Here is a 26665-nt window from a genome sequence, read left to right on the forward strand (position 1 = left end):
AATGAAGTGAACAATGGGACAAAAGGTGCTGCTGAAGTCGTGTTACCTGGAAAGGCCACTGTCGAGGAAGAAACTACTCGGTTTTGAGAAGGGAAACAGTGTAGCCCTTTATGAAGTTACTACAACTGAGGTGATCATTACCGATGATACGACAATTCCTGATGGAGCAAATGAACCTCAAGTGAAGCAGAAGCCAACGAGACGGAGATCAGTACGGAAGAAGATACGTCCCATAAAATTAAGAGACTTTGTTGAATGTTAATGTTGTGTTTGTAAATTCTGTACATTTAATCAAGTTATTGTTAATTATCCATTGGTTTAATGTAAGTGGCTATTGTTCGGGACTAAAAATACTAAGGAAGGGGCAGTGTTACGACAGCGGAAGTCATATAATGCTGGTAACACTTGATGATTTTCTAAAAGGATCATGAAGGCCTGAGTGCATTCTAGACACTTTCTCTTTTAGTATATAAGCCCGGCAAATAAAGCGAGATGATAATTGCAGATAGTTAGAGTGAGATAATTGAGCCAAGTGAGCGGTAGTGACGGTAATATAAAGTGTGTGTTTTGTTATCGAGATTACAAACATATTGACTGTGGAAATTCTGTGTATTGCAAAGTTGTATCGAGAAAGAATAAACTAGTTTTAATTAAGAAAGGACTTGTTTTGCTGAAGTTTCTCGGAAAGAATTTCTACGTGAAATTAACAAACAAGCAGATACGCAACAATATTTCTAAATAATCCTTAAATATGGACCTGAGAGAAGGAATATATACACAAGACTGGAGTAATATGTGAAGAAAAATAGATTTTATTCAAAATTTTAAACACAAATGTCTGTATAATAAGCTACTATAGTTCACAGTGCATAAAAAGATCGTGGTGATACTGCTCATATACATTAAGGATGAGAAAATGGAATGTACATAGAATTTCTAGTTAAACAAGTTTAAGAGAAATCAAATGTTTTTTTGTGGGATATAAAATACTAAAGCTCACTTTGTACAATAGAAACACTTAAATGACCTGATTGTCTTCTCAGATGTCACATAATCAGCAATTCAGATTTTTCTTCAGAATATCAAACTTGTGACATGAAATGTTGTAAAATCAAGACTAAATATTGTAGTAATTGAAAGCATTCTGTATATAGTACCATGTGCAATGTAATACTAAGCTTTGTAGTGTTTCAGTAGTACCATTGCATTATATTAATAAGATCAACACCATATATCAAAACTAACACCATAATCATTATGTTCAATATTACGTAATGATATTTCAGAAGTAAGACTAACCATAGATAAGATACAGTAGTAAATGATGCTTATTTGTAATTATGCTGATTAGATGGAATGCATCTAAGATGAATGTGTTTAGAAGTGTGAACAACATTAAAAGTGAAGCATTACTAAGCAGGAGGTGCATAGACAATAATAATAATTTACTATGAATCACTTACTTTCATACAAATAACATTCCTATTTACATAGAACTCTAATTATTGTCTTAATTTAACGACAGGTTTAGATTTTTTAAACTGTATACTTTTAAGAATTGTATTTTAATTAGTTTCTTATTATAAAAAAGTTCAATGATCAAGAAACTTTGAGAAAAATTAAAAAGTGAAATTACCTTAATATGTTATTGAATGTGTTTGTAATATTTAGTACTTAATATTATAATGTAAGTTTTCAATTACAAGTTAAAGATAGATAGATATATGAATTTATTTAATGAAATGACTGCCATTTAAAAGCTGAGAAAGTGTTGCAGTTTTAGCAAGACCTCATGAAAACAGATTTAAATGATTTTAGAATGGCAAAGAATAAGTTAGCAAAATGGAACAGGTCTCTGCAAAATGAAAGTTTTGTACTCAAGAACAAGAAATGGGCATGCAAGTGTAACTAATTCTGTTTTTGCTGCTTCTTGATAAAGGCACTTTGAGCTGTCAAACAGTGACTGTAAAGTAAACTACTACTAGTACTTGGCTAAATATTGTTCATTAACCTTAAGTTGAGCCCATATAAAACAATGTTAGAGATTTTACCCCAAATTAATTTCAAGTACAGAAATAAGGTATTTGTTCAATGCAACATTCATAAAACATTCTCAAACCCCCTCCAATGGAAAAAAAAAATGCTGTAAATTAAATATATTTTAGGTTACTAAATTAACTCGTACTTCAGTGTTGTTTAAAGTTATTGTTCCATGAACCAGTGAAACATGATTAACAATAAACATATGCTTTGTTAAAAACTTACCCAAGTGTTCAAGACTGATAAATGCAAAAATTTCCCTGTAAGCATTAAACTCCAAAATAACGTGTCTTCTATACTGAACACAAAGTTGTATGCAATACAAGATCCATATTGATAGTCAACCCTCATATTAAAGTTCACAAAAGGCACTGAAATCTTTCTACAATAAAAGCTTGCTTAATGAATTACAGAGAAAGCAGTGAAATATTGGTGATCATATCAAATAAGTAAATGTCACAGAAAACAGAACCAAATGGTATTTTTCCCAAAATTTTCATAAGAGTAACTATATTTCCAAATATTAAAGAGTATTAAATTCACATATTTGTTAAAATCAAATTCAAGTTTCATCGCTTGAAAATATTACAGTTTCTATAAGCAACTTAACTCTAGAAACATCTTTTTAGTACAAGACACATACATGTATATTTATGCTCGTTTTCGATATGAAAGTTATTAACACACTGAACAATCTAATGCTAAGATCAAAGCAATGAAAATTGAAACACAATAGAGCAAATCATTTTGGAGACATAAATAATAACCACAGTGGTCCCTTTCTCTAAGTATGTCACTTTTTGCATACATTTGCACTTTATAAATAGCAGTTGAACATACTGTTCATAACCTTATACCAATTTTAGTGACTGCAATACTTTTGAATCTATCATATGATAATACTTGTTGAAAAAATAACCTTTTATGACCTCACATTATAATCAAACATTTTTCCACAATAAACATAACCATATATACTTGTCTAGCCATTTACAGTTGTCTGAATTTGCATTATGAAGTTATACAATACTATAAAATGATTAAAGTAGTTTTAACAATACATATTTTGAAAGTTATTTCCTTTAATTTTTATTCCTTTCTATTAGTTGTCCATTAATAAACATATTTGATTAAATAATGAAATCAGACCTCATATTTGCCAAATAATGCATTTATTAAACAATTTTGAAAGTGTGCTATGTGCCACAAGTTAGCTGAATGAAAGAAAAACCTACAAAAAAAAATATGAAGAATTAGTAGGAAAAGCATTTAAAGTATTCTTCACCACTCTACTAGGAAAGTCTGTACAACTAAATATACATTTAATTGTTCTTTTTTTTACTGAGAAAATGAATGTTTTGTGAATGACATTGATCTAGAATGATTTAATTAGCTACTAATGAATAGAAAAATTACTATCTAGAACATATTAAAAGTTTTTCCAAGGTTTCAAAGAAACTACCATTTAATGAGGTACTCCTCAATTATTTGAGAAATTGCAAATTTTCTCTGCTTTATAAAGCTGGCTATTACTATTTTTTAATAATATATACATTATACATATAATTAATAGTTTAAAGAATTGAACAACTAAGTGAGAAGGAAAATATCTGGTTCAATAGTGAAATACATTATAAGTTTCTATATTCTACAAATGGAACAACATTATAAAAATGTTACAGTTATATTTAAACACCTAAAAAATGTACTAGATCTTAAATAACATCACAATCATAATTTTTACAGTTTTAATCCTCCAATTAGAGGAAATTTGTTATAAAATAATTCACATATTTGTAATCAATATAATACATATGATAACAAAGTTTATATTTTATTTTGAAAAACAGGTTTTTTTTTTTAATAATCATTCTTAGGTAAACGTTTGATAAGACTGCTATAATTCTTAGAAACACACAGAAAGAGACCATGCAACCTTTATATAAATTGTGCCTTCAAAATTTAATTTATGAATTTCTTCAAACTAATTGTGATAATTAATATCAATAATTAAAGCTGATGATAACAGCCACATCTATAATGAATACTTTTAGAATACTTAACATCCCATTGACCTTAATATTGCCAATAGAGTTAATTAAAGAAGTGATAAGCATGTACTGTTAGGTTGCTTACAAAATGGTCATGAACATAGTTGATGAAACTTTACTATGCTCATTAATACAGATAAAATCAATAGTTTCTCAAACTCAATATTTTTGCACCAGTAAATTTTATTAATTTTAATATCATTAACAGTTAGTGCAAAATTAATATTAAAGAAACTTTATGGCTCATCTTCATAATTTTACTTTCGAAATAACTAGCTTTTCCTTATTGTTATTATTAGAATAAAAAAGACAAATGTTTTAACTTCTGTAACAGTTAAGTGTTGGTCACGAATTAACTTTATTATATTTATAACTGAACTTCAAAATGCCAATATAATAAGAAGTTAAAGTTACCACATTTTTTTTTGCTTATAGAAACATTCAGGAGTTAAATAATGCAAAATAAAATATCTCATTATCGACTATAATTTCAAATACAATATAATTTAATAATTTATTGTAGTGATAGCAAATTTGAAAACCCATTACTTGTTTTGAGAAATATAAGTTTTGCAATAGAACTAATAGTTTGAAAAATATTTTATAGTTGTAACAGAACAAAAAACACTGCCCATCAATTAATATTTTATTCTTACTCTTTATCTTTCATCTAAAAAGTGGAATGGAATCTTTTAAGAGCAAAACAAAAACACAATATGAATCTGGAACAAATGTATCTCAAAGAAAAGTTGAGAATTTAATTATGATTAAAGAACATTTTATAAATCTAGCTACAAAGTTTGAACTCACAAGTTATATAATAGATTAAAATTGTTTATATTTATAAACTTATAAAAAACATGCATCAAACAGCTTTTTAGAAACGATTGAAAACACTAAGCCTCATAATCTGCTTCACTGGATTTCACAGTGACTAAATCATATTTTTAAAATTTAGTCTACCATGTGATACCAATCAGGATATTAAGCTTAAAACTCTCTTATCTCATATGTTCTGACATGAAGCAAGTAATTACGCCCCTTAAGGTCTTTACAGGAACACTTGCTTATTCATCAATACATTGAATAATTTGTGTAAACTTTTGGATTCCATAATACCTTAAAGTCAGCAAGTTGACTTTCTGACTATAAATAAAAACCTTCATACAGATGATTCCTTTTCCCCTTTCCAAAAATACAAGCATTCAGAACCTGGAATTTGAAAAAAAACAACAAAAAACAAATATGATATTTAAAATTTGTTGATTACAAAAATGATTTGCTTTCTGACAATGATATAAAATTTATTCAGCACAATGTTTGTAAGCTGGTTGAAATAATAAAGCTTATATAGTTATTAATTAATAATAAAAACTAAAATTTACTTTACAATTATAATATAGAATGGGTAGGATTCTAGAAATAGCTGGTATTAGTAAATTCAGAACGTCTTTGCTCTCATTTGTGGCTAAGCAGTAAGTTTGAGGATCCATAATACTCAAATTCTATACCTGTGGTGGGTACAGTGCATATAGCCCATTGTGTAGCTTTGCACTTAAACCCAAACAAACAGGATATCTTCTATTTTTTGTAAATTATTTTCACACATTTGCATTTTCTATTTTTGGAAGTATTCAATAGAATTTTTTTTTCCGTCAAACTTTGATGAAATTTATTGTTGCTTAGTTGATAGAGTGTTTCAGTTGTCACAGTTGAAATAACTGTAAATTTCACCCTTCCATAACTAGTTTAGAATATATATATAGCAAGATATATATATTCAGGTAACTTTTCAAAATTTTTGTATAGGTGTTCTGCACATAGTTAATGATATTCTTGTAAGTTGGATCTTGAAAGAATATAAGCATGTACTAATCCTCTTGTTATGGTAAAAGTTACACATGACTATGTCTATCCCATAAAAGCTTGTACTAGACTGAACCTGTGTCTATTCCTTTGGATGGGGTGAGCCCATTTCAGATACTTTTACAAGTTCATTTGAGTTGGGGGTTCTCTCCCTTGTATGAGTTATTTGGAATGATGTAGATAGTCTGAGAACTGTGGGATACCACACTAGGACTCTGGCTTGACTTTAAAATGTGTTATTACATTATTCTTTCTTGTGACATTATTTCATACAGATGCATTTGGAAAAACCCTCTCTTCAACTCCAGCAGCTTCAAACAAATAGAAGCTGACTGGCTGGTAACCAATACTATACTGCAGCTAGTTATAACTATCTGTTAGATTTCAGTGTACTTGAATACCATAGAGTAACAAAATTTAGTTTTTAATGAGCTTTCAAAAGCTGGTTTTATAATTAAGTGTATGTTGTCCTGTAAATCAGAAATAGTCTATCTCAATGTACAAGAAAATTATAAATTATTTTCAAAATTTATGTTTAATGGTAACAGAAAAAAAGAAAAGGTAGATGTTGGTATGTTGCTCGGTTATATCTTTTTCAGTGAGGAGATCGAGAGGAATGTGGAAAATATTTTGAGCTGGCAAAGGGCTTTTATATCTATGGGTGCTATACTTCTTTCTCCAAAATTAGTTATAAATTTAGGGTTTTATTAGGTATTTTAGTTGAATTTATCAGAACTGTAAGACTGATTGTTTTTATAGTAACAAAACTAGTTTTTTTATGGTTGTATTTTTCTATACCATTTCATTTAGCTTGGGTTTTCATTTTGATTAATTTCCCCTTTATTATTTGTGGTTTGGCAATGTTTACTGTATTCTGGCTGTGTGAAAATATTTGCTATGTTTTTATGAAATATTTTTTGTAATTGATCAATTAAATAGCCATACAGTAGTACAATGTAGTCTTGTAACTTCTAAGTGATTATGAGTGCTATGCTGTTCCAGCTAATTGTTTGTACAAGATGAGATACACATGGCTTTCACTCAGAAGTCTATGAATCCAATATCTTAAACAGTCATCTCAATTTGAAATTCTTGAATGACATTATGTGTTTAAAACCTCACAATTATTGATTCTAAAACAGTGTTATCACAATAACTTTCTTACTTTGGTGGTTGGACAAAAAAATATTAATCTGTTTCTTTTGTTTTAGTTAAAATTATTGAAGTTTGTATAAGTTAAATGTAATTAATTTGGATCTATTACATTTATATCCATAAAATAGAGCACACTTATTATCTAACCAAAAATAATTATCAAAGATATAATGTTTGTAATATTTATGGATGTGTTTCATCAGAAATGTGCAGTAAACAGAGCCATGCAAAATTCAATTATAGTAACAACTAAACTACTTACTCTCAAGGTAATCTGCTAAGTCTTGATAACCTACACTACTTGCAAGCTGACTAGGGGTCATTCCCTAAAGAAAAAACCTTCTTAGGACTTTTTGACAAATATCAGATGATAAATATTTTAAAAAGATAGATAAATTATCTCCTATACTGTGGCAAAATGTTTCATCAATGTTTCTTTCTTGACAAAATTTAAAGAACACACATTTATTTCAAACAATAATTGTCTGAAATGAACTTTTAAAATATAATCAAAAAACAACAACAAGCAAACTGAAACACTTTATTATCTTTAAACTAAATTTTATGGCAACATCTATACCAACATCACCAATATTTGATTTCTCAAAACTTGGTACATAACAAACAACCACAATATTAATGTTACATACCACTCAACCATCTTACTATCAGGGTAAGATAAATTTTGTAAACACAAGTTTTACAGAATATTAGTAATTAATAAATTAGTACCTGACCAGGTCTTTTTATAATTAAATACTTTGAACATAAATGTTCAAAACAAAAACGGCAAAGTTGTCATTGTCAAATCACACTAAGTAATAATAATGAAATAGGAAAAAAACAACAACAACAGAAGAATGAAAAAACTAAATCTGTTAGATTACACAAAATAATAATATTAAACAGTTCTCAAAATAATGTTAAATCACAAGTAATGATCAAGTGAATATCTGCAATAATCTATTTCTTTTGTTAATCAATCAATGTATATATCTTATATAACTGTAGTCTAACTCCATTTGACAATCTTGCATAATGTCAGGCTGCAGGCTTTTTATTTCCTTGCTAGATCACAAGATTATTTATCATGTGACTGACACATTAGAATTTGTTTTACATAATCATGCCTGAATTTAGTAGCCATATGTTACCACTAGGGGAACCTTATGTTAGTTTCTTAAAAAAAATAACTTGTTTAATATTAAAATAAGCTAGAAGGCAGGTGAGATACTATTTTAAAGGTAAATAAAAAATATAGCTGAACAAAATTATAGTAGAAAAAATACACAAACAAAACCATAACTAAATAATAAAATAAAAGTAGCTTCCTCACAAATTGTTAACTTGGAAACTGATTAATCATTACTTCTGATTTGTAGATAGCTTCGCTAACAAAACTATTGTTGGATACATTACAAAGTAAACAAACATCTTGCACTTTGGAATTAACAGACAGGCTTATTTCTACTTTTGAGAAAATACAAAATATGAAGTTAACTAAATAAACAGACAATTTCATTGTTCCAAACATTTCTTGTTTTTTTTTACAAAATACTTTTAATGCATTGTTCTAGTAAAAGTAGCATATCAATAATATTACCACTAGTGACAGTGGATTTGCAAGAAAAATGTTGCTTACAAAATTTTTTTTTACTTGCTCCAGCATACAAGTAACTCAATCAGAACAATGATTATTTTGGTATGTAATTTTTGCTTATCGGATTTCCTTTAAATGTTCTTAATTTCTAAATTACATGAATGAATTTCCCTTCATTGTGTTTCCAAGAATGTACACAAACTAATTATGTTGAGAGCATGTTTTTTTTTTGTCAACAGCCATTAATGGAAGATTTATATGAAAGTAAAATATTCTGTTGCATGTAAACATTGCAAAATTAGATACATATATTTAACTATATATTATAATTAAGAAATACAGTCATGCAAATTTTAATATTACATGGAAAGAAACTTAATATTATGTCAGTTTAATTTTACAAATCTGTTTATTAAACATTCTATCTGTCCATCTGCTATCAAACACTCATCATGTGGTAGAGGCTAGGACATATATTAAGTACTTAAAATCACTTTGCAAACATGAAATATGTCTAGTATGTATAATCCACCAAGTGAGGGGAAGGGGTGGCACAAAGCTTATATCAGTAAATCAACTAAGCTAAAGTTACAGCTTGTTTTGAGTAGTTATTATCTACAGTGTGAGCAAGGCTAGGTTATAAGTTTAGCAGTATTAAGTTCTGTTAAATCCTTTAATTTCATTTTTTAGCATTTAATTAGACTTAAAAGATAGTAAACAATAAACCACCCTTTAGGATTAATATCATCTAGTTGTCACATATTGAATGCACAAAACTAGAAGTTAAAGAAAGTTCTAGAAAATGTATCATTGAAAATTTGCAGTTGTAAATTAACTCTGCTAACTCCAATCTTTAGATAAATACTTCAAGTTCCAAAATTACTAACAAATTATGCTTCTCTATAAAATGTTGATAATTTTATTGTTTTCCTTCAGCTTGTTTACTATACAAAAGGTTACAGCTACATATAAAAGGAAAATGGCTGCATGAACAAACCTGTTTTTCCATTTTGTGTAAAGATGCACCAGCTGATATTAGCATGTTACAAATGTCACTGTGTTTGTTGATTACTGCCATATGAAGAGCTGTCTGCCCTCTGTAGGTGTATCCAACAGTGTTATACATAGCAATAATAATCTTCCAATAATTCAAAAATTACGAAAATATGAGAGTAAAGCCACAAAGAGATATTTTGAGTTTCTTTTTTTGAACAGGGATGTACAGTTTTAAAATATTCTTTTTACACTTAAATGTTTTAGACAAATGCAATCCAACTTTTATAAATCTTGTTACAATTTTTTAAAGAAATGGTGAGAGTCGTGTGAAAAATAATTTCCACTGGAAATAATGAAATACCTTTGTTACATGCTATTTAAAATTTCACAAAATTATCATTTCAACTTACTAATCAAGAATAATTAAGCACTTACTTTTCATGATCTACCATGTCTAGCATGGAAGAAGAAAAGCCTGGAGATATAAAGAATAAAATGTACAGTACATAAACCTTAACAAATATACATAAAGTTATTTTTACAGTACTGGTTTACTCTTTTATATATATGTACACAAAAAACAAGTTCATATCTTTTTCAGAACATGGTAATAACATGAAAAATGTCATAGAAAAGAAAAGCTGCTTCATTATGTCATTTTTATAACATTAATAGTAAAATCTATGAATCTAAAACCAACTATTTTATCTATCGTTAGATAGAGAAAACTATATCCTTTACAAAGATAATTTTGATGTATAACAGAAGAATATGTTAACACAATAAACTGATTATCTGACAGGGACCACTACAAATAAGATTACTGTGACAAACTTGTGGGGTCTGTATTTGTGGTAAAAATAAACAAATTGAGATTTTAGTGTTCTGGTAACATTTAACACTGAGTATTAAATAAAGTTAGTAACATGACTCATAATAAGTCAAATCATTATGACTTAAGTCTACAACAGCACTAACTGGGACAATTGAACACATTCAGTCAGGGAATAGAAACTTAGAGATAATAACAATACCTACTGGCTTGTTTAGGAAGTGAAGACAAATGCATCCTTTCTAGCATTTAACATATTTCCAGCTGAAGACAACTGTTTTAACCTTTTACAACATTAAAATATGACCCATAATTGAAATAAAAGTCCTTTGGTGAAACATGAAAGGATTGTGTCATATTTACAAATGTCATTTTGATCATTAAAGCTTTTTCTACAGCAGATTCTAAAATCAACTTAGCACTCTTGATTATGACTGAAGACTTGACATAAAAATTTTTGATTATGAGAAAATATATCTGGGAATTATAAAGTCATTAAAATGCAACCATTTTTTTTTTTTGCAAACTAACAGTATACATTATTGTTATAGGCAAAAGGTGAGTGATGTCAATGTTCTAAAGTTTGTATGAGAAATCCAAAAGCACAACAGTCTTTTTGATATGTATTAGGTGATTTTGAAAAAATGTTTAAAAGTGCAACTGCTTTGATTTTATTTTGTGACTGTAACAGAATGACAAGGAAAAAAGGAATTCTAGAATGCCATAAAGTTAATGACTTGCTTGACCATGTGTTACGTGAAACTTCACACATACAGAATCAGTGATAAATTAAAAAAAATCCAGTATTAAAAAAAGAATGTAGAAATTCATGGTATGTTTATATGAAACAGTGTTATTAGTAAGAGTGTTGTTAAGAAAGACCATTTCTTTATTGGCATCTGTTACCAGAGGCTATCAACATGGCAACTGAAAAGGAATAAGTCTGACACTGGGAAAGCTTGTGATTGGCAATTGCTGATGATTTGAAAGGAAAAAGATGACTGGAAACATCTGTAAAGTGTAATAGAAGCAAATTTTGTCCCCCAAAAGTTAAAAAATCTTTCAACCTTGCACTAACTTAAATTGTCCCATGTGAATGACATTAAATAAACTCTCACATGGCGATCAAAAACCAAAAATAGCTTATCTTAAATATAAAATGATCCTCTCCCAACATTTTTGAACCAAATCAGGCACCATTCCACATCTTGTGGAGCCTATACTTAGCTATACTGAGCCCAGGCAATTATAATTGTATATATAAGGTAATGTTCTGGCTAGTCCATATATTAGAGGCACGTAATGTTGCTAACACAGGAGAGTAAATTTTAATATATATTTTAAGAATAAATACTCACCTGAAGCTAATAAATAACTCACAATGTCTTTTAATCCAAGTTGAGCAGCATAATGTAATGCAGTCATTCCTTGTTGATTGACACCTTGTAGACTGTAACCATTCTGATGCAAGTCTTTTAACTAAGGAAAGAAAAGCATTTCCATGCATTTAAAGAGGAGTGCAGCCCCATTTATGTATAACAACTTAACGTTTTGTTTAATATTGTGCTACCAAGATTAATAATGTAACACTAGAAACAATTAAGTACCTACAACTATCTATAGTGTCCTTCATGGCCTACTAATACAGGAGAAAACATGAGCAAAATATAAGTTTTCATTAATCACTTGATTACTTTTATTTACTGATTATATTACAAAGTCAATAATAAAGGGATTAAGTATAATGCTAATATTAAATATGAATTAAATGCATATAGTGTAAATTGTTTTAGAACAACACACTGATTTTTCCCAATGCCTTCTAATTTTCTTAAATGAACTACTTATATATTATTCAACGATTAAAATATAATTCTAAACTATATTTTGCATTAATCTTCTCAAACAAACTTTGGTTCATAATACTTTCCAATATATATATAAATTCCAAAAAATACTAACCTTAGCAAGGTCACAATTCTTTACAGCTGATAATACATCTGAAACAACACAGAACATTAGACACTATGACAGGACTTTGTTTCTAATTATTTTTACATATTCACACAAACAATATGCAATTAAAACACTTGCTTATATTAAATTCTTGCTATGTGCTATACAGATAAAGATTAACCGAAAATAAGTTAAAATAAACTGTTTGGATGACTTTGCCACATAATATTATTGAGTATTTCTGATAGATTTAAATCAAATTATTACTTTTTTATTCTGAAAATATTATGTCATAAGTGAATTTAGTGTTCAAACAAAGATTTTCTGAATGATGCAAGTATACATATGTAAAGCTGCTTCAAGTCAACAAGTTCTCATACTTTATTAACACAACATTTTCTATGAGATTTTTTATGCTTTATGTACATGTGATGTTAATAACTGTAAATCTGCAGCATATAATTTCACAAGATTGAAAGAGTGCTTAAAAAATGTCCATGGCTATGGCCAAACAAAGTTTTGAAACAATTATTACAGTGAAAGGTAGATATTTTACTAGGTTATTTAGACTTTGAAAATTTGTGTATACATATTTTTATTATTAATAGCTTTCTTTGGTGGTTGAAATTAAATAATTTTCATTAAGCCAAAATACAAGCATCTCCAATTTAAAGCAACCTAAATCACTAGTGTGTGAAATCCTATGATTTGTTTTTGGCTTTGCAATGATTAAGATTTATAAAACTCCATAAAAGTGTACTGACATATCCTAATTATATTTATATAACATATGAAGTCTAGCTTCGAATAACCACTGCTATAACAAAAGTTTATAATTTAATTCAAGGCACATTATTTTGGGTCACATATGTTTAAATACATACACGTACATATGGTAATAAACTTTTTTTTAGTCTCTGCTTAAATAAAATTTGAAGCTGGGACTACTCAATCACACTACAAGCAAGTGCTCTCCAAACCGAGCTAAAGATTTAACCTGCAATTAAAAAATTGGTAGTATGGCACTTGTTAATAATTTAAACTACCATATTCTTTCCTTTCTCATAAACAAGACTAATCCTCAGGTCTTATCTCAAGGTTCTGGGACAACCACTAGTTAGGTGTCAGTTTTTCTGTATTAATCAAAAATTTTTCTTCTTCCTAAATTGGCTTTGAACTTGAGACTTCTCAATCACCAGTGCTCTACCAAATGAACTAAAGGGTTAAGCTACTAGTAATTGTCAGTTAGATACTTTTTAACTAGTTAAACTATTATATACATTAATAAATAGATAGGTAGTAAAGATGACCATGAATGACATTAATGATCACAATTGTTGCCAATAAAGCATCTTTAATGGTTTATACTCAAATGTAGAGTAATTATTTTTTTTTTCTAATACAAAATTCCATCCTTGTTGGTAGGTTAGTTATTAGACTTTTATGATTTGTCAGTTAATTGGAATTACTTTGGCAGTTTAAGTTTCAATTTTACAGTTGATACATGTGCAAGAGAGTATCACAATGGGACTTGATGAAGGGTAACTGGTCAAAATATTGTAAAATGATTATATTGTAACAGACTTAATATTTATGCATATTCATGTGATTAGTTATTACAATTAATATGGACCAACCATTTAATTAACTAAAATATTTTAAAGTTACATTCATTTTTATTAGTCTCTTTTCACCTCTTTAATCTTCTGATTTTTCATATTATTATAACTGAACCCTTTTAAAAATACAATATTATACAGCATAAAAATATTCAGTGTATATAAGAAAACTTAAATACATAAGTAATAGCATTACACACAGTTCTAGGCACATATAATTTAGAATATTGTGAAGCACAGATGATATGTTAAGTTACAAAATTTTGAGCTACATAATATCAAGAGATAAACATATATATATAATACTTAATAATATAATTCTTTTGTAGTATCAGTGAAATGTTCAATTTGCTTAATTATATTTTCTCACTGTATGAAAATTTCTGAATGATTACGTTTTTAATAAGTTAAGTAATTTACCAGTAGCAGTAGTAAAATTATAGTTGTTACCATTATTAGTATATTACTATTTTTTGTGAAAATTATTGTAACCAAAATATATATTTGATGACAGCTCACCTTCAGCCAAAGCTTCAGTATTGTTCCTTGATTTAAAAAAAACAACAAACAAGATAAGCAATAACTGTTAAAAAGTGATGATTTTTATTTCTTTGCATGTTAAATAGAAGGTGCCACATAAAAAAACTTTAATATGATAACTCATATATGTCAAACATAAACATGTTTCCGTGTACAAGAAAGTTGTTGATTTTCTGTGACAAAATACTAAGTAGATAAGACCTGTACAAACAAGATATGAACAAAATCATACTAAAATAAATGAATTATTTTTCGAGGTGAACCGATTCCTAATTCAAATTCAACTGTAAAGATGAACCTAATTTAAATATGTAAATACAATACAGAAATAAATGTTTTTAAGCTGTAACAAACTTGAAATTCCTAAATAAGTAGATTACAGTTATTCTGTCTAAAATAAAGCTAATACCACTAAGGCCCGGCATGGCCAGGTGGTTAGGGCGCTCGACTCGCAATCTGAGGGTCACGGGTTCGATTTCCCGTCACACCAAACATGCTTGGCCTTTAAGCCGTGGGGGCATGATAATGTGATGGTCAATCCCACTATTCGTTGATAAAAGAGTAGCCCAAGAGTTGGGGGTGGGTGGTGATGACTAACTGCCTTCCCTCTAGTCTTACACTGCTAAATTAGGGACGGCTAGCGCAGATAGCCCTCATGTAGCTTTTCGCAAAATTCAAAACAAACCAAACCATACCACTAAGACTGCTGATTATCAATGAAAAAAAGATGTACAATGCCTGTTATACTGTAACATTTTAAACTAGTAAGTGCAACTATAGTTGGCTGCCACTTATGTATAAAGAAACCATTTACCATTTCAATACATACATCTTAACTCACTTTAAATTAAACTTTTAGTGCTGGAAAACTTTTATTAATTTAGACCTATTTTGAATGAAAGAATAATTGCTGACTAGTTTTAGTATAACCTAATAATCTGTAAGTAGCTGCTGCATCATTCTTTCTTAATTTTCATTGTATTTGATTAGTACACTGAAATTAGTACTTGTTCAGCTTACATATATGAACAAAAGACGTATATTTTAAAGCAAAGAGTGATTGTGTTGTTTTTGCTTTAATTGATATTTTTTCTTATTCATATTACTTTAAAATGACCAATATCGCCATTCATTAGTATACAGTTACATTTTTGATCCTTATTTTGTTTAAATAATCAGTGAATTATTTATGTTGATTGATTATTGACAAACTGATGAGTTGTTTTTAACAGTAATATAAAAAATCACAAGTGGCAATGAATACTAACACTGTAACATCATTTTCCAAAAAGTTTAACACTAAAACTTTTGATATATTTAACTCAAATGACATTTTTATGGGATTTCCTCAATAACATCATAAAAAAAATGTGATTAAGAGCTCCATACCTTGAGTTAAGAGGGCTCTCCAGCAAATCTTCTGCTATCTCATGATTATCCTCACCATCTGCTTTAACCACTACTGATGCATTAGAACAGATATTTTCAAGGCACTCTGTCACGTCTTTATTACTAGAATCCATACAGGAAAAAGCTTCTGGATCAAGAATAAATAGATCTTCACAGGAAATATCAGAAACATAATAGAGATGTTCTTGAGCACGGTCAATCCGAAAGAATCTTTCAGCGGTACAAGCTAAGTAAGAAAAACTTGATAACTGAATCTTATTCAAATTACCAAAATCAAGTATTTCATGTTAACTTACAGCTCATCTTGCACAGCTAAAATAGTAAGATGCATAATTTCTTCCAAAACTTGTAGAATAATGTAAAATTCATAACTTGTGTAACATTCATGGCAAGTCTTATTTACAGAGTTTGTCATATGATTTTATGTATTATTATCAGAAATGAACTTCTGAAATAATGATCAGATAGATAACCACATTAACACACCTGTTTTGTCAACGCAACATGAAAAATTGACAAGTATATACTTAAAATGCGTACAGTACAGATAATGCTCTAAAAGATGCAGTTACTTACAATCAAGAAAGCACCAGTCTTGAGAGGGAAGCTGAGCAGGCACTGAGGCATTGAATTTGTCCTGTTTTTTGAAGATAAAATTTAAAAATCAAACTAGAGTATAAAGCCTGTAATTGAGGTGTATTTCTTACAGAATATGAAAGTGAAAGTAATGTAGTGTAATGAAATGAGCAACATAAATAAGTAAAATTTAGAACAACCAAGTTTATTAGTTCAAAATTCATATTGTGTGCTTTGTGATAGGTAATACAGACACAAGAACACATATTTTGAAGAAAATACCTTAAGTTTGTAATTTGCTTTTATATATATATATATATATATATATGAGTTCTAGTTGATTATGCTAAGTTATCTTTTAATTTTGAAAAAAGCTGTTTGAACATATTTCTCTGTTCAAAAAATTTTGGTGCTTGTTTTCATACTCTGTACTTGTGTCTAGCTATCATGTTATAGTGTGTTTTTCACAGCAGAAATAGCTTCTTATTTCACCCTTCTATAATTAGCATAAAATTTAACTTTATTTGGATATATTCAGGTAGTGTTTCTAAATTTTCATGCAGTTTCTATACATAATTAATCACATTTGTGTTGATCAAATGTTGCAAGATTGTAAACGCGAGCTAATTCTTTTACAAAGTTAAAGGTCATATGCTGCTGTACACTTTTTTTATTAAGACTTAAGCTAGTTTGTACATGTTTCTGTATAATTTTTGAGAAAATAGCCTATATTCAAACAGGTGAAACAGAATTAAACCTGTACACACTGGTGTTGGATGCCTTATGTATGTAGACTGTTGGTTACAGATGGAGCCTAATGACATATAAGATATCACACTAAGGCTTTGGTCTGAGCATAAGAGCAGAGAATTTCCATAATTCTCTCTATTAGTTTTGGCTGTTGTTCTGGTCTTTTTATTCTGTTTTTTCCAGCTTTTGTGTTCCTGCCCTCAAACTCCAGAAGTCAGACAGAGATCAAACAGATTGGAAGCCAACCAGTAAGTTAATTACACATACACATTGTTTTGTGTTTGTTTTAACTTGTGTTAGCTTATTTTTTCTTTTATGTCCACCTTAAATTTTTCCTTTGCTTAACAGTCTTGAATCTGCATTTTGAGATTACAGAGAAAAGTGGGAAGAAAATTAAAAGTGGGGGGCTCAAGGTTTATCTGACCATGTGCAGCAAGGAAATGTAATCCCACAGGTGCATCCATTACAATTCAGGGCTCGCCTTAGGGCTTTAGAAACTTTTGAGTTCAGAATTATATTTATTTTATGCATTCTCCTGCTTTTTTTTAAGAGTAATTTTCCTAATTTTGATGCATTATTATAGGGACAGATTGAAAAGCCCCCCCCCCCCCAATTCCTATGCCATTGCAGATGTCTTAGACTTTTCTGTCAGACATCAATATACCTAAATAGCACATATTCCTTATACAAAAATGCTATGTTTTAAACAGGTATGCTGAAAATTTTAAAGTTTGATGAATATATTGTATTCTCTTACTACAGGATTCATACCTCTACCAAAAGAAAATAAACTGTTAAACTATAACCTTTAAAAGATAGGTATTTTCTAACTTCCAAATATAATTGTAATAATTATGTTGAAGAGTATTAATATGCTAGTTTTTAAATTAATGGATTTGTACTATTTCAAACTGATAATGTATGTGTAAAATTTCTTATCCTAAACTAAAGATATTCGTGGCAGGTATGGCTTGGCCCTAGCTGTAGTAGTACTCTGGATTTTAGAGCTGATGAACCAGGTTTGAATTCACATGATACCACAAAATATTCCCCACACTCTGAGACCATGTATCCATTATAAGATGTACAATCCAATTCCATAATTCAATCTGACCAGAATAGCTCATTGAAAAATTCAACAAACACATACAAAAAAGCACTGGGTAACACGCTATCTACATGTTATCATATAGAAGTATTCCATGAATGTTTAGCAAACTGTACAATATCCAACAAAAACAATCATATGTTGATTCAACATTGGGCCAACAGCTAAAAATGTGGATGCTTAGATTGGACAAACATTGAACAAACCTTGGTCTGTTACTTGGGTAATTAATATTAAAGTTGGAATATTATTGGAAACATGTTGGCTATGGTCATTTAGCCAATTTTGGGCCGATGAGCAGAAAAGTACTGGTCCAAGATAATGGTACATTTTGTCTCAACAATTACTTGTGATATGGGATCTCATACACTACTATTACATGCAAGTACAAGAGCCACAAATGAACAACTTTCACAAAACAGAACATATGGCAGCAGTCTGTAGATCAAAAATTAAACAATCTACAGAATAACTGAGATCAATCAAGATGGAAATTGAAAAGGATGAAAACATGTCATTACTGTGTTCCAAATAATGAGTAAAGACAATGTTGCTATAGAAATCGAAATTGACATTAATGATGATGTTATTAAGATGGAGGTTAACACAGATTCTGCAGTTAACATGATTTCAGAAATGCTTGAAAGACAGAAGTATTGATTCTTAAGTCATTTCATCACATCCTGAAATCTTATTCAAGTGATGTCATTCCCATAAAATGAAGGATAAATGTCTTAGTCGCCTATAGTCAAAAGAAAGAACTTCTATTTTTGGCCACAGAAGTGAATCAACCACCAATTCTTGGAAGAAACTGCATATATCACATCACTTTAGACTAGAAATATTTATTCAGAATACCTTCAGTTATATATTAAGTATCACAGAAATACGCATCAGTGTTCAAAGAATATGTCTAGACACATTAAAAAAACATTAAAGCTCACTTAAAAATGAAACCAGGCTGAACACTAAAATTCTTCATGCCAAGAATCTAGTTCCATATGTGTTTAGAGGCAAAGGCGAAGATCAACTGAAAAGACTGGAAAAGCAAGGCATCATATCAAGAATATGCTATAGTGATTGGACAATCCCAATTGTCATTGGACCAAGAGTAGAGAGATCAATGCATATTTGTGAAGACTACAAAACCACAATAAGCACAGAGTTATATGGTGAGCAGTATTCACTATCAACTGTTCAAAATATTAGTGCTTGACTTTCATTTGAAATTGCATAAGCACCTTTAACCTTCTAGAAAGTTGCTGTAGAAATACCAAAAGACACTGATAAAGATTGTGTTCAATTCGGACAATGTTGAGTTGACTGGTCGAGACAACAAAGAACACATGGAGAAAATCAACAAGGTTCAACAGAGACTTGAAGAGAATGCTGTTTATCTCAGCAAGATGAAATGTGAGCTCTTAGAAAAAGAAAACAAACTTGTCTACCAGGATTCATCTTTTGAACAACATACTCAAGACCATGTTAAGTGGGTTTGGAGTGATGAATTTGATAGTGACTTCAATGAAGTCAAGCAGCTACTTGCATTGATCAGAGTGGATACTGATGCTAGTTGGGCTAGGTACTGTTAGGTCTCACATTGTGCCTGATGGATCTAAGTGACCAATCGCACGCATCAAGAATAGTTATGGATACAGAGAAAAAAAAGAGCACAGTTAATGAAGGAGGCTTTGAGCATCACAAATGGAGTGAAAAAATTCAACTAGTATTTATATGCTAACATTTTACTTTTCTGTCTGATCATAAGCCACTAGTCATTAACTTTTGAGAGAAAACTGCTGGTATTTCAACACTAGCTACTGCTACACTACAAAAACAGTCAATGATTCTAGACTGAATCATCTGAAGAGAGTCAAGTCTTTCATCTTGTGCATTTAGATGAGCCAAAGTTAGAGCAAAAGAATTTGAAGAAATTAGTTACCTGTTGATGTTCTTCAATGCATTGGTCAAGTAGCCTTCCTCATTTGTGTAGGAGGTTCTGTTCAACACATTAACAGTGTTCAGTACAAACTACCAATGGCAAAGTCTGAGATTTCTGCACAAGAGTTATCTATATGAGACATCACCTCTGTTGCATTGTTAATATCATTCCCTGCTTTTGCTCCTCAAGAGGCTCAGCTTGATATTCAAACAACTACAATAACTGAGTTACTTGACATACTATTAAACAGCCTTTACAGTTAGCCCGAACCTGTTCCATCCTTACACAGATCTATGAAGACCCTGAATCCTCCAAAGAGACTCAACACGTGATGTGTTGAAATTAAGCAGGACAGTGTTTTGGTTGAATTAAAAAGTTAATGTACATCAAGCTAGGTTAAGAGGAAAAGGAAAATGTAATAATTATATTAAAGTGCATTTGTTATGTGCATGTCTTTTAATGAACATTTTTATATACCTTTTTGGCATTAAAAAATAAGGTTTTTCAGAATAAAAGTTATGAAAGTGAGAACCTGAATTTGTTACTGTTACTATCTTATATTCAGAAACATAACTAATAATTTATTATATCACTCCCTAAAACAATTACTGTTTTAAGTTTGTTTCAATATAACTTAAAATACCTAAGTGTAAACATAACAATAGGAAATAACTTTAAACTGCATTACCTGGTATGACTTTTAATGTAAAGCTCCTACATGTGAGACAACGCTTGTGGTTGCAATTACATTATATGCAATTGAACCACTATACATATATAGATTTAAAAAATCATCATAAAATACCCTAAGCACTCAATTTAGGTACTTCTTTCTAATATTTTCACTTGTATACACTGCTGACAACATTATTAATTATTTGCATTTTAACATTCAAGTTGGCTATGAATACATGAATTCAGCTGAAAATGTTAAGGTACACAAATGTAATAATGTAAAGATATTCTTTTTGAAAATGCTAATACTACATTAATATAGTAAATATGTATACAGTAAGATATGATTTTGTCTCTGATTACTTTATGATACAGTCAACCACTGTGTTTAAATATAGGAAAATAACCCAAGTAATTTCTCTCTTACCTCTAGAAGGTGATTAACATGAGTACGTAGCTGTTCCAGATCGCTGTCAAGATCCACACATATAGATCCAAGTGACATTGCTAATATCAATAGACAAAATCTTCATGGCTATAAAGGTTTTGTGTGCTTATTATCTATAAATACCTTTTCAGGCATCTTGTAAGCTAATTAATTCAATACACTATTTCTCTTTATAAATACACAGAACATGAATCTAAGTGTTACTACTTTACATGATATATTTTTTCAATCAAAACAGTCTCTAGCCATTTTTAGCTAGACTTTTAATCACATAGGTACAAAAATTACATCCTAATTTAATGTTTTCAAGCTTAGTGTAATATGTTGTTTATCTGTCTGTCTAAATTGGAATCACTTAATGCAATCATCTTCATTAATAAAACTTGATAGAATATGTTATGTTCTTTAATGCAAATCACAAACTTCACAATGAGCTATCTGTGCTACGCCCACCACAGTAATTAAGCCCATGAATTTTAACATTGTAAGCTCAGGCACTGGGGGCAATATATTATGTACTGCTCCAGGTATTATAATTATTAAGTGAATATTTAAAGAATAATTATTATGATTTTTAACTTTCAAACAATTTTACATCACCCAGGGAGTAAACTCCTTCTAGGGAAAGTTATAATACGATAACTGTGCATAGTCATCTTTTTATTGTGTGCTATACTGTGTTTATTGCTATAATATACATTATTAATAGTCCTAGCATGGACTATGAGAGGGCTCCGTGTTCTGCAGTGTATGTGTACCTTAAATATCTAGCCTTATTCTGAATAAAATGTAATTTTAGACACGTTCTATCTTCAAGTGTTGTGTCTATCTTTCTCTCTGGAATTACTAAAACTGGTGATCAGATATTGCATTCAAATATATAATTTTCAGTTAATAAATGACTGTGGTTTATTTTGGAGTACTACAGGAATTTTAAGAGGGGGAGAACTGGTTGGATTTAGGAGGCAGATTAGATCAGTACTTCATAGTAAATGATGTTGAAGACAGCAGGAAAGAGTGCGTCATACTACTGAAAAAAGTTGTTGGTATCACAAAAAGTTATTGACAAAACATGTAAAGAATTAATTGAATTGGTGAAAAAAGAACCAGAGGCTTAAGGCTAGCATAATAATGAGCATGTACAAGTCTTAGACATGTGTACATGAGGTGGAACAGTCAGTGTCTAGCTAAATGGCAGACTTGCAGAACTATGCTATGTTAGAAGACATGTTGTGTAACAGGTTAGTCATTTGGTATTAATGATGATGGAATTCAGTGCCAAATGCTTGCTGAAGATAAATTAGACTATAAGAAAGCAGTTGTCCTTGCTCAGTCAATTCAGATAGCAGATATTAATTGACAGGAATTGACATGCCGTACATGACCATCAATGAACAAAATGTCAATACTGCAAGTATCAAAAGCAAAAGTAAGTAAGAATACTCATACTGTCTATTTTACTTGTGGTGGATCTCACAAGGCACCCGACTACAGGTTAAAAGGTTCTGTGTGACACAAATGTGGTAAGAAAGGTAATTTATGTAAAGTTTGCTGTGTCAAAAAGCAAATAGTTGTGAAGCAGACTACATGTGTTGTCTTCTGATGCTCTATCTGATAATGAGGGACAGGACATAGAGCTTACACATTGTATAAAATGAACTATGGAATAGCACCTATTCTTGTCAATGTCTTGTTGAATGGAATGGAGTCGGACAAAGGTGCTAGTCTTTCAATTATGAGTGAATCAACATTCAACAACCTTTGGGATCAATAATTCAAGGCACAGTTTGTTGCTGCTGAAACTAAGTTACATATTTGTACTGATGAGTGTAACTATAGGAGGGCAGACCAATGCTAATGTGTGTCATATGGTGATACAATGAAGCTACCGTCGTTATTATTTGTTGCAGGCTCAGAGACAACTCCATTTGGAAGAAAATAGCTTCAACAAATTAGAATTAACTTGTATGAAGTTAAGTGAATTTTAAAATTCTATCAGAACATGACTGCGAAATACCCTGAACTAAGCAAGGAATGTATGGGTATTTAAAATTCCCCAAAATGAGAATCTATGTTGAAAAGGATGCTACTCCTTTGTTTTACATGGTATGATCTGTCCTATATATGTTGATAGAAAAAATTGAGATGGCCGTGAAATATGACCAAAAGTACAGTGCAAATAATTCGTTACAATTTAGTGAATGGGCCTGTTTCATTGTACCAGTGCTAGATTGTGATGGTGAAAGTGTCAAGTCCTGCAGAGAGCATAAGATGGCTGTGAACAAGGTGTTCTCTCTCTCTATATCTACCCAATACTTTCAGAATAGACATTGTTTGAGTGTTTAGCAGGTCCTGATAATTTAAAAAAGCTAGACATTTCAAATGCCTACCAACAAATGGAACCAGGTGAAGACTAAGAAATACACTACAATTAATTAATGCACATAAACACTACTTGTTTGTGTGTAATCAGTTCTCATACAGAATAAAATCTGCACTTAGTATATTTCAGCAGCAGCAGCAGAATAAAAATCTGTTGAAAGGAATTCCTCACACAGTATTCTCATCAAGGAGGAACACTTGTCCAACTTGGAGGAGGTGGTTTGGTAATTACTGTATTTGCCAATGTATAAGACGACCCTGGATTTTTGAGCAACTTAAGTGTATTCCTTTGAGGTTCAGTGTACAGGACAACCTCTACTGTCAAGCAATTCTAGAATGTTACTTTTGTAAAGAAATTCTTATACGCTATTTTTAAATTGTGCTAACTGTGTTCTGGGGTAATCAACAAGCATAGTTTTTTTATGCTCTTCAAATGCTATAGACAGCTTAATGTAGCATAACCTAAACCAAAAACATGTAATAAACAACCTTACAAAGTTTTCATCACAGTTGAACTCTTTTTCTATTACAAAAAATACTAAATCTTGAGATATAGTGATCTACAGTAAAAACATGTTGACAGAATTAGAGTATGTTACAGAAACTAACTTTTTTATATAATATTAGCAATATTTTAGTATGATGGTTGAAATCAAGACATTTCAAATAGAAAATGTCTTGATTAGTTGTAACTAGCATGTGAGATAAATAACTTCTAGTTATGAAGAATCGAGACAAATGATACAATTACAAATATGTTATTGTAATGTAGTAGGTGGCACAATGTCAATGCACTTACTCAAAAATGCAAACAAAAGTAAAAAGAACAAAGTAGTTTTGGTTAGATATGCTATTAACCTGAGAGGTCTTACTGGAACTCTATCTCTGAACCTGTGTATAAGTTGAGGGGTAAAATCGGGCATTGTTTTAAGAGTAAAAAGTATTGTCTTATATACTGGCAAATATGGTATTAGTAGCATACAGACTCTATCTGAGAAAGGGGAAATGTGCATTTTACACACCATAGGCTGTATTCTTGGGCAAGAAAGTCACAATTGGAGGTATCAATCCAACTAAGGCATAAGTAGTAATAAATGCTCCTCACTGACTAACATTACCAAGTTAAGTTTACTCCTAGGACTATTGAAGCATTATTATATGTTATTACATTACATAATTACTGTCACTGAGCTACTGAATATGCTATTGTGTAAAAATGTTAAGTGGGAATGGTTGAACATTAACTTTTCACACAAGTGATTGTATGTTGTGTTTTTCACAATTATCGGTCCATTATGATTCTGATAAAAAACTCATGTTATGCTAAGGCATATCTGCAGTTTAGCATATCAAATGGATGGTGTTGAGAACACAATATTGTATGCTTCATGCACTTTGTAATTGGTTGAGAAGGAAGGTTTAGCTTGGATTGCAAGTTTTGACAGTACTTTTATGGTCTTAATTTTACTTTAGCATCAGATCATAAACATTTCATTATCATATTCCACGAAATCAAAGATATACCTTCCACTGCACAAAAACAAAGATGAGCATTCACTTCAGCAGACTACGATTATACTACATGTGTCCATTCAGTTAGAGATAATAATAACGGGCTTATTGTGAGTCTGAGATGCCTTTACTAAACAATGTTGTTTTGTTAATGGAACATATCAACAGTGACCAATAATTGCAAATCAGATCAAGGTATGGAAGAACAAAGATTTATTGTTGTCAAGTGCACATTGCTGTATGCTGACTAAAACATGGTATGATTTCCCAGAGATTATACCTGACTTGTACGTAGATTTAAATACATATGTAAGACAAGGTTACAAAAGTAAAATTACTGTTAATTTTTCAAGTCACCCCATAGTGTATATTTCAGCTTTATATGTGTCATAATTATTTCGTGTAAATGATATCATAGTCTGAAAAGTAACAGATTAAAACAAGGTTACAAAAGTAAAATTACTGGTAATTTTTCAAGTCACCCTATAGTGTATATTTCAGCTTTATACGTGTCATATCTTTCAGCCAATAACAAAACGATCCTCACTCATTTTATTGCTACAAACAAGAAAATCAACAGACACTGTAAATAGCCAATACTGAAACCTGCATTACTTACATACATCTCGTAACTTCTCTTTATCATAATGATAGGTTTCATAGTCAATCATATTCAGCCTTTTGACTTCTATGGTTAACTTTTCTAGAGTTGGCCTACATGGAAACAATCAATAAAAGTTACATATCAGGAAATAAACTAAACAGTCAAAGGTGTACCCAAGGGGGGGTCCAATGCCCCACCCCCGAATAAATCTAAGCATATCATTTTTCAGCTATTATATAAAATAAACTCGTTTTGTATCATTTAATAAAAAAATGAAACTCTTATAAAAACTTACACTTGATTTGTTTTATTGACCATTTTATTAAAAATTTAGGTCACTTTCAGCTTTTTAAATTATTGCCCCCCCCAATTTTCTGAAATAGTGAGAAACTTGCCTACGCCACTGTAAACAGTTCTATGTGTAGTTAGTGTTTTTTAGAAAAAAAGCAAAATACATTTATGTAGCTATATTAAAAAAAGAACACTTAATTACAAAGACAGTTTTTTTGGAAACAGCAATTAACTTATAAGGGTATTATTATCAACTAATTATTTTGCATATTCCTATTTTAGACTATGTATTTACTTCTTTGTGAATAATGT

General features: G+C 30.2%; 1 protein-coding gene across 2 annotated transcripts in view; it reads right to left on the minus strand.

Moving 5' to 3' along the window:
• Positions 1 to 4544: 4544 nt before the first annotated feature.
• Positions 4545 to 26665, minus strand: part of LOC106463851 (eye-specific diacylglycerol kinase-like) — a 168457-nt gene continuing 146336 nt past the window's right edge. For both annotated transcript variants that reach the window (XM_022391470.1, XM_022391471.1), the window contains 11 exons: positions 26078 to 26172; positions 21544 to 21623; positions 16642 to 16702; positions 16045 to 16291; positions 14635 to 14660; positions 12503 to 12540; positions 11899 to 12019; positions 10144 to 10183; positions 9710 to 9809; positions 7375 to 7438; positions 4545 to 5303 (listed from right to left, as the gene is read on the minus strand). In XM_022391470.1, the coding sequence (XP_022247178.1) occupies positions 5254 to 5303; positions 7375 to 7438; positions 9710 to 9809; positions 10144 to 10183; positions 11899 to 12019; positions 12503 to 12540; positions 14635 to 14660; positions 16045 to 16291; positions 16642 to 16702; positions 21544 to 21623; positions 26078 to 26172 (922 nt within the window). In that variant the 3' untranslated portion in view covers positions 4545 to 5253. The remainder of the gene's footprint in view (positions 5304 to 7374; positions 7439 to 9709; positions 9810 to 10143; positions 10184 to 11898; positions 12020 to 12502; positions 12541 to 14634; positions 14661 to 16044; positions 16292 to 16641; positions 16703 to 21543; positions 21624 to 26077; positions 26173 to 26665) is intronic.

Source organism: Limulus polyphemus, unplaced genomic scaffold (assembly GCF_000517525.1).
Source record: "Limulus polyphemus unplaced genomic scaffold, Limulus_polyphemus-2.1.2 Scaffold1502, whole genome shotgun sequence".
In the NCBI taxonomy this organism is placed as follows: Eukaryota; Metazoa; Arthropoda; class Merostomata; order Xiphosura; family Limulidae; genus Limulus; species Limulus polyphemus.